The following is a 9978-nucleotide window of genomic DNA, read 5'->3' on the forward strand; positions in this document are numbered from 1 at the left end:
AATATCAGACACTCCCACAATGAATTCTAAGCAAAAGAAATTCCAAAGGCAAGAGCAATGAATTTTGAGTTATTCAAACCACTATCAGGATAACTACTACAAACTCTAATAGGCCATACAACTACACAACAAACCTATTTCAAACAATAATTCTAAAAAGTAAGTCCAAGTACACACCAAATATCTAGCATAAACCAATGTTATAATGCCTTAAATAATCTGATCTACAGTCCTCTTACACAGTCTTCAATTACTATAAATAGCAAGAATGCATGACTCCTTACTCCTTTTTGGTTTCCTCTGAAGACTTGTTCTCCTCCTTCTCTTCATTCTCAGGCTCTCCCTTTGGCTGCTCTGTCTCACTAGAAGTAGCAGGTGGAGTTTCATTCTCTTGTTCTTCTACAGTAGAGACAGATTCCTCTGAACTTATGTCTGGTTCTAAAAAATCAGGTGAGCAGAATTGGATCAAGTAGATATATTAGAGACTGAGTCAATAAAAGGGCAAAAGTCTTATTAAACAGAAAATCCAAATGCTCCAACTGACAGATGTATTCTAAAACAAACAAATGACAATCAGTTGCTGTTTTCTTTCCTTCTTTAGGTCACTCAAACTGCCTATTCAATGGATTGTTTATCCAGACCATTAGGTGAGAAAAGGAGATGGACTAGGCAATTTGAGATTATCTCAAATCAAATCTCTTGCCCACAATATGCAATATTAATGATAAGATTCATAATTAAGAAATTAGCTATTTCATAATTTAACAGACAAATCTTAGGAAGGGAATGAGTAACAGAAAATTAACACCTACTTTCCAGGTTAAAGGACTGGGACAAGAGCAGAAATCCCAGAGGGGGAATAGTGAGGTCTGCAGTTGCTAATTTGGGTCTTTCTCAGCATTTCTCTTTGACCAGTTACTACAAAATACAGTACGCCAGATATGGTTAAGTAGGGACTTCAAAGAAAAGGACTCTCAAGTGGCAAAACTTGGGCAAAAAAAAATAAAAGTATAGGCTTGAAGAGTTTGGTCACTTAATGGGGCGCCTGGGTGGCTCAGTCAGTTGAGTGGCTGCCTTCAGCTCGTCATGATCCCAGGGTCCTGGGATCGAGTCCCACATTGGGCTCTCTGCTTGAGAGGGAGCTGCTTCCTCCCCTCTCTCTCTCTGCCTACTTGCGATCTCTGTCAAGTAAATAAATAAAATCTTAAAAAAAAAAAAAAAAAGAATAACTGCTTAACAGTTGATGGATCAATAAAGGTGCAGTAAATGCAACAGACACTAACTATGCAGTATGTATAAGACACTGTTTCTAACTCAATAAACTATTGTGTCTGTCTCTGTGAAATGCAGGATTTATAAAATTTAAAATATGAGTGAAATCCTATTATTTTTACATACAAAATCCTATAATGGGGGATTACACACAGAACTTGTGAAGCGAATACGGACCCTTTCTAAATTCCTGGTTGACTTCTCCAATATCTAAACTCTCCGCAGGTATTCTGAAAACTGATGTGATTAGTGATTTAGTGGCTTTTAGCTGACTGTCGTTAAGCAAATGTGGCTTAAGATGGGCCATCAATTGCAGTTCGGACAAAATAACCAATTTCACCTCACCAGCACCTCTCCTTTTTTATTCGCTGATTCCCGTGTCTCCTAACTGCCTCAGGCTATTGATCTGGATCATCTTTTAACAGTCATTTTGAAACAAAACCCAGCTTCAGCTGGGAAAAGAGTATACTCCTGCTGCAGTGAGGTATAAAGGCAACAGTGTGCACATATTTTTTATTCCCAATCTATGCTGGTCAGCAAATATTTAGTTCTAATAGCCACAAAAGGGACAGCACCATGTGCTCATCCCTGGCAAATCAAAGCTGAAAGGCAAGGGAGAAAGGGTAAAAGGATAAGGAAAAGAAAAAAGTCACAAGAAGAAAAACAAGGAAAAGGAGAAGAGGTGATTAGAGATGCCATAAAGGAGCACTATTACCCAGTTTGACGGATCTACATTTTTCTTGATTCATTATGTTTCCAACTATGCCTAGCCGATCTTCTCTCCACCAACGCCAAATACAAACCAATACTTTGATTGCCCATTTGCTCTTTTAAGGCCTCATGATGATTTCTGGGTGACACTGCACTGTCCATCCTGAAGGCTCAAGTCCCCCATTTCTCCACGGCCTTCATCACCACGACACGGTATGCCCAGAAGCCACTCTGATGGTTCCTGCTCTTGCCAACTATTTTCTTTTTAATTCCGAGAACCTGAAATTTTTGCCTTCTAAAAATCTTTAGAGAAGATGAAATTCTTACTTCACTCACTTTGGTCTGGAAACGACGTATCTATAGGTACCACTTCTCTCTTTCAATGTCCCCCCAAAACAACCATGAAATAAGAACAATTAAGTTCAAAGGAATTTATGGGATACTCCAAACTGGAGTAGAAACTTTTGCCATTTTAGGCTGTCTACTGCTTTACTTTACCTGGCTTTTCTTCCTCCCCTTCAGCAAGCTTGCTTTTGGGAGGAGTTTCCCGCGTAGAATTCACAGTTCGACGAATTGGCATGGTGCTATCTTCTACCTTCTAAGAAAAGAGACAGCCATAATCACACATGCATAAGAAAACTTCTCTATTTTCGCTTTCACAAGGGGCCTAACTGGGTGTCAGAAGATGTAGGAGAATTCTTCAAGTCGACTCCAGGATCTGATGTAAATTACTTTTAACAGGTTTTTTTGAAGTAATAAATATGGTTTTTAAGATGTACTTTACAAAATATTTTATTTCAGCTAGGATTTCAAATGGAAACAGGTAATTATACTTGATTTGGAATAAATTTAGAAGATTGGAGGTTTTCTCAGGAATTTGAGGGGAAAGGGAAGATGAAAAGAATTTTGTATGTTTGATCCTTTTTCAGATTCACACCCCAGAACTCCCCAAAGTAAGGAAAGGAACATGTACCAAGAAGGACCCAGCAGGGCCTGAAGTCAGGGACTGATCCAAGAGTGAGCTTCAAGAATGTGTCAGCCCCTACCTCACCTAACTTGTCCGCGTGGATCAGCTGAGCTCCTACTATAAGTGGGAGTGCCTTAGGATGGACGAGTTCACCTTGAGATGCATCAGTCGCCATTTAAAATAATTTCTAGGCCCGAGTACAGGTTACACTCTGAAGCCTCTGCTGTTAACCACAAGGATTTTTCCTAATGGTTTCAGTGTGAAGAGTCAACCTAAAGCACAGAAAAGACCTGGTGTGAAGATTAAAAGAAACAAAACTAAACTAAATGTCTAAATTTAATACACATCCAAAGGGGAAAAAATTAACTATAAAACTTATAGGTAAGTGACAGATGACTTGATCAGTTATTCAGAAAGATAAAATCAACTATCACAATATAGACTATGTAAAGCAGCCACTAAGACAAATGCACAAGCCAGAGCAGCTGTTGCACCTTCCACATGAACAAAGGCAACACAGACAAGAAAGCTTCTAAGGAACCTATCCCCAATCCCCTCCGGGTACCATCAGGAACTTAGAAAAGACAGAATAAGGAGACCAAGGAACAGTTTAGTCAAATGTTACTCAATACTGAAGAGAGAAGGTTTTCGTTGTTATTGTTCTCAAATGGACTAAGAAAATAATCTGCAATCTTGACTTCATCTCCATTAGATAAGCAATCCAAGGGAAAAAAATCCTGCTGAAGACAACGTGATACTCTAAGAGCCTCCAGACCTAGAGAAGCAAATTTAGACTGTCACCTAGGAGAACAGAAGTACGCCTCCAAGACCTTATTTATTATTTTTAAAATAGCCAAACTAGCATAGAAGAACATAATTAAATATTCAAAGATAAAACCCATGTTTTGAGTGACCATGTAGTCACTCAAATTTACCTGATCATTAATACTCTCTGCCCTCAAAAAAAAAAAAAAGTTCATCAGGGACTCAGTGACATTTTACAACAAAAATCTCTACAAAATATAAGAAAATGATCACTTGAGTGTTTAGATCTTTGTGCTAATGAACATTAACAAAGACTTGGGGAATAGCAGATCAGTCACTCAATCTCTACTTTAAGCTCTGACCCTGTCTAGGAATTCAAGAGCTTTCTATTTGTCATGTAATAGTCCCAATACCTACAATAACTAGGATAAATCCAAAAAACCCAAACATAGAAAATCCTTTCACATTTACAGGGAAAATCTTTTTATTGGAACCCCCAAGAGCAATGCCAGACTTGTGACTTGTCAATCAGCTGCAAGCAAAGGCAGCTGAAAGAATTCAAGATGCACTAAAACTTATTATCAAGAGTAAATTAGTAATATCTATGAATATTTTTTGAATTATCATGTTATAAAAACTACTTAAAATGTTCCTGTAGCAATTCACTTTAAAAAATTATAAAATACAGAAATAAGAATAATTGTTTTTTGGTCTGTGAAAAGATGGCCACACTGGGCTTAAGAACACTATTTAGGCTTGTGAAACCTCAAAGTCTATCTTGGAATAATCTGAATACAAAAACCTGCTCATTCATGCAACTAGCACTTACACAGCAATATGTTTTCTCAAACAACTAAAAAAAAAAAAAACAAAAAAACACTAAGCAAATCTGCTGCTGTCTTCACATGTGAACCCTACAGAGAATTAAACCGCCACATTCAGGTTATTCTTGGTAAAGTGATATGCCTAATGAATTCATCTTTCTTAACCCACAATAACACTAGCTATGCTGAAAATGCTACTGTGAAGTCAACAAAAACCTTCAGAAGACTCTGTTCATAGAGTATCCTATTAAGATAAATTCTCCCTGTAAACACAATACTGAAAAAAGTATCAAACCTTTTCAGACTACTGTATTAATTACTCAAAACTAAAACAAATGAGTTAAAAGGGGAGGGGACATGCAAAGGAAGCTACTACTAATGCCAGTGTGATGAAACTAGTATCAGGGCAACAAGCACATGGGCCATAAAAAGATATTAGACATCATTAATCCAAGGACAAAAATGACAGTTTAAATTAGGTTGGGGAAGAAGCACGCTCAGATTGGAATTAAAAAAAAAAAAAAAAAAAAAGTTGGTTTGCCCAACTTTCTGGCTCCATCTACCAAAAATATAAATCCTGACACTCTCCTGCTCAAAACCTCCCAATTACCAGATCTCCCTATTTTACTAATTTCACCTCCAACTACTCCACCCACCACTCTACTCTTGACCCCGAACACAAAAACTTTCTTTTGGTCCAGGCACTGTGCTCTGCTCATCCCTGCCTCAGGATGTGTGCACCTGCTGTTCTCTTAAACTAGAACACTTTTTTCCTAGACACTTCAATCAGGTTTCTGCTCAATGTCACACCCCTCATCAGGAAGGCCTCCCATCCTCCTCATTCTTCAGGTTTCTTTAGCATTTAATACCAACTGAAATTCAAAATATGTGTTTAGTTGTTTATTATGTATCTCTCTCAAATGCACTGCAAGCACTACAACGTCTAGGACCTTTAATTCACACTGTATTTGCAGCACCTAGAACAGTGTCCAACACATAATGTGTTGGGACAAATTTTGGGGAAAAAAGTTAAATGAACAATGCCATCTAATTAACTACTTATCACTATATTTAGTGTATGTGAATAACACTCCAAAAATGAAACCCAAAGTTATTTGGGATAAATATTAAGAAATGTTTGCTTCAGAGGCACCAGGTTGGCTCAATCCATAGAGAGTGCAACTCTTGATCTTGGGGTTGTGGGTTCAAACCCCACACTGGGGAAAGAGTTAACTTTAAAATAAAAATGTTTGCCTCAGCTCTGAATTTCCTTGGGAAGGGTCATGGAATTTAAAGCTTCAGTGTGTAATACTTTCTTTTTAATGGGCTGGATAATGAGTTACTTAACATGTTCAATGTTCATTACAGAGCTAACAAAACTATATGAATGGTTAACTCACACTGCCTTATCATCACCATGTACCTATTAATTTAACTTTTTGTTGCTGCACTTTTGAATCAGACTTTTAGGCTACCATGTTTATTCCCCAGCAGAGATCTTATCTAGGTGGTTCACTGCTGCATACTTGGTGCCTAAGAATACACGAGGCACAGAATAGGTGCTCAACAAGTATTTGTTAAATGAAAGGATGATGAACAGATGAAAAAGTTTTCCAGCTACGTTTTTTTTTAAAGATTTTATTTATTTATTTGACAGAGAGAGATTACAAGTGGGCAGAGAGGCAGGCAGAGAGAGAGAGGAGGAAGCAGGCTCCCTGCTGAGCAGAGAGCCCGATGTGGGACTCGATCCCAGGACCCTGAGATCATGACCTGAGCCGAAGGCGGCGGCTTAACCCACTGAGCCACCCAGGCGCCCCCAGCTACGTTTTTTTTATGTGCCAAAACCAATATGAGTTTACCTGTGGTTTATGTGGTCCTCCTATGGTCTCCAATCTGGGTTCTTTTTTTTCCCCCCTAAATGTTAGATTAACTACACGAAGAGTTGCCTTTTTAAAAGGAAATTCTAAATTGTTTTTAATTTAATGCCAGCAATAGAAAGGGTCTGGAATTTCGGAGTTTTTATTTTTCTCTACGTTATGAGAAAGCAATAGAAAAATTAGTAGGAGGTTAACAATGTATTTCAGTTTACTGATATCCCTACTTTAGGGAAAGTACTACTATTTCATATTTTATCATAAAATGTGCAATAGGTTATAAATTACAAAATCACTAGTTATATGCACAGAATATATCAAACTGTTTGCAACCTTGTCTTTCACCGTTCTGACTTAATAGTAACGTCCCAAAAAGCATGCCAGTAATTTGCTGGCAACTCCCACCCCCCAACTTTCACACTTCAATAAAGCAGTATGTACCTAATTAGTGTCTACCTTGGGAATCGATGGTATGTATGGACACTTACATGGCCCCCCTGAAAGACAATCACAACGTTAACTGCCTAAATAGTTAAGATTTTCATTTATCTATGGACAGTTCAGAGTACTTCCTCCAATTTTCCGCCCTAAATCGTCCAAGTTAGTTTAAAAACTCGGCCAAACCAAAAACTAAACAGAACACAAAATAAACCTTTAAGTTACTTCTACTTTGAAACACAGTAAACTGAACTTTTCAGAAGAGCACTAAAAAATTTTTAAAAAGGGGCGCCCAGGTGACTCAGTGGGTTAAGCCTCTGCCTTCGGCTCAAGTCGTGATCTCAGGATCCTGGGATCGAACCCCGCATCCAGCTCTCTGCTTAGCAGGGAGCCTGCTTCCCCCACCTCCTCTCTCTGCCTGCCTCTCTGCCTACTTGTGATCTGTCAAATAAATAAATAAATAAACCTTAAAAAAAAAAAACAAACAACCTTTAAAAAAGCTCCAAGTAGCTTTATGCCCATGCCAGATAAAACAAAATCAAAGTATCTTCCAAAATAAAACCAGTCACATCTAATTTCACTCTAAGACACGAGAGCTTCCTCCCATCAAGTCCCAGGCGAATTCCTAGACATATTTCTAATTGGACTCTCGCCTTTCAGCGTAATGAAAAGTCAGTAGCATAATAAACAACAGAGAATTCAGAATTTTTACGCTGAAGAGGCAATCAAGTTCACCTTGTCCAATCCTCCGTGCAGAAGAGAATACTCCCCCCCAAAGGCTAGGTGACCCGTTTTCGGTCACAGACAGTGGCCAATTCGGTATCAAGACTCAGATCTGAGGCTCTAACTTCAGCAAACCTGCCTCCAGCTCTTGACAAACGCCCACATACACGAGTTCGACTTTTTAAATTAAACCACACCTTCTAAGGCGCGGTGAGTTTCAAGCTCCGGGCATGCCAGACGGGAAAACGAAAGCTCAGGCCCGCATCGCAGGAGCGGCAGCGGCAGCGGCAGCTCGGAAACGCCCGCCCAGACAGCTGAGAGGCACACGGGGAACAGCGCAGCCGAGACAAAGAGGCAGGGAGCGGCCGGTGCGGGGCGCGAGCAGAGGCGGGGGAGCGCGGGGCCAAGAAGGCAGCGCTGCGGAAGGCAGGAGGGCTCGGCGGCGGACACCGAGGAGCTGCGGCGCAGGCTCCGCGCGGTCGGCGGCTCCGGGCGCGTCGGTCGCGCCCGGGGATGCACGCGGCCGAGGCTGACGCCACAACCACGGCAGCGGTCGCCCGCGCGACACCAGAAACGGCGGACCGTGAGCACTAGAGCTCCGCGCACTCACCACTGGGAGCTCCGTAATGGCGGCGGCAGAGGCGGAGAAGCCGGGGGGCGGGCCCGCCGCAGCCAGTCACCGCCGCCGGCATCTTTCGAACCCGCTCCGAAAACCGCTGAGGGAGTGGGGCGGAGGGGGAGGGTAGGGCGGGGGTGACGGCGGCGTCCGCCGCGGGCCTCGGGAGCATGCGCAAGGCCTCAGCCAATCGGAACGCAGCGGGAGGACGCTGGCGCAGGCGCGCTGGGGCGCAGGGCCCTGGACCAGGGAAGAGCTACCCCCTCCTCCCCCCAGTCCAAACAAAACAAGGGCGGGAGCGCGCGCGCTGGAGGGCCCCGGAGGAGGCGTCAACGAGAGGGGCAGGGGGCTAGGTCGCAGGGGAGAGGGAAGGGAGGGCGGAGCGGCCGGGAAAGGCAGACAAAAGGCACCACCTCCGGGGACCCGAGCGCCCCGCCCCCTCCACTCTGGGAGCGGCGTCGGCGACCCGGGTGAGCGGCCTCGGCCACTCGCCTTCGGGGTCCAGCGAGCCCGCGCCCACTCCCCGCCCGCCTGTTCCGTCCTGCGTTACCTCTGCGCTCCCCCCTTCCTGGCGCCCGCGTTCGGCACGGCCTCTCAGCGCCGCTCCCGCTGCCGCTCGTCGTCTCCGTCGCCGCTGTCCTCCAGGCCCAGCCGCCGCTCTCTGCCGCCCCGCCCCCCTGCCCGCGGTCCCGCGCGCGCGCGCACTCCCGTGCCGGCCCCGCCCCCGCGCGCGACCACGACCGCGCCCCCAGCCCGCGGGAGTCGAGGGAACGCGCGCGGCTTGCCTCCCCGGCCAGGTGCGCGAGAACGCGAGAGGGCGCTCGGAGGAGGGAGGACGCCCGGGAGGCGGCGGTGCGTCCGGCCACGCTTCTCCCGGGCACTGCCCGGTGGTGCCCGTTAGCTTGGGTGCGGTTTCGTTTTCCTCGGAGGAGCCCTCTTTTCACTCCCTGGCCCTTTCGCTACTCTTTAGTTGGCTCCCAGGTCTTAACCGGGTCTCCGCCTGCCTTTAGAGGGGCTGGCATCTCCCTCTTCTCAATTCAGCCACCGCACAAGAACAAACTGCCTTTCTCTGATGACCATGAAAGAGTTGAACAAATCATTCCTATTAAGTATCCAAACAGTATAGGGCAGAGTAGTGATTCAGGAAAAGAACTGGGAAAGTTGCTTTTCTAGTCGATGAAGTCCTTGGCCGCCTGATCTGCATACGCAAGAAGGGTTCTCGGAAAGTAAACCTTGGCATCAGGAAAGAGGGAATTCCCTTTGAACTGTCATGTCAGTTGATATGAGCGGACTTCAGCAATGCACATACTGTTGAAAAATGTAAATTTCCAAAGCCAATGTATTTAAAGTAGGTGTTTTGTGGTGGGGTAGAGGTAGTGCGGGTAATGAATATACGGAAATAAACACTAGAATTACCCCGAGGCCACAGCAATATGGCTGATACTCAAATGCATGTGCTAATCATTCTAAAGATTTATTAGGAAACCATTTAAGCACTTGCTAGCCCAGTCCTCAGGCTATATGGTTAGCATTTTAACTATCTCACCAGCTTTCACAGTCATAGCCATCCTCTCCATCAGTTGCAAAATGAGCTGTATAAAATTTCACCACCACCACCAAAAACTGCTTACTAATGGCATGACTGTGGTCATATTCAACCTAGTTCATAAGGGGGTTCAGTCATTTTGTGCCATTTCTTTATCCTGCTCAATTCCTTTGTTCTTTGTTGACCTTTCTATCCTTTGTATCCCTTTTTATGGACTCTATTCCATTTTTATGTGTTCATAT

General features: G+C 43.6%; 1 protein-coding gene across 6 annotated transcripts in view; it reads right to left on the reverse strand.

Annotated features, from left to right (window-relative positions):
* The window catches only part of HP1BP3 (heterochromatin protein 1 binding protein 3), a 37692-nt gene extending 28844 nt beyond the window's left edge, over positions 1-8848 (reverse strand). For 2 of the 6 annotated variants that reach the window (XM_044237335.1, XM_044237341.1), the window contains exons 1-4: positions 8741-8848; positions 3030-3222; positions 2482-2581; positions 285-438 (exon numbers count right to left, since the gene is read on the reverse strand). In XM_044237335.1, the coding sequence (XP_044093270.1) occupies positions 285-438; positions 2482-2581; positions 3030-3125 (350 nt within the window). In that variant the 5' untranslated portion in view covers positions 3126-3222; positions 8741-8848. Of the gene's footprint in view, positions 1-284; positions 439-2481; positions 2582-3029; positions 3223-7771; positions 7994-8740 lie in introns of those variants that run through there. The other 4 variants (XM_044237336.1, XM_044237337.1, XM_044237338.1 and 1 more) reach the window with 4 other exon arrangements.
* Positions 8849-9978: the final 1130 nt, after the last annotated feature.

This window comes from Neovison vison, chromosome 2, assembly GCF_020171115.1.
Source record: "Neovison vison isolate M4711 chromosome 2, ASM_NN_V1, whole genome shotgun sequence".
NCBI lineage: Eukaryota > Metazoa > Chordata > Mammalia > Carnivora > Mustelidae > Neogale > Neogale vison.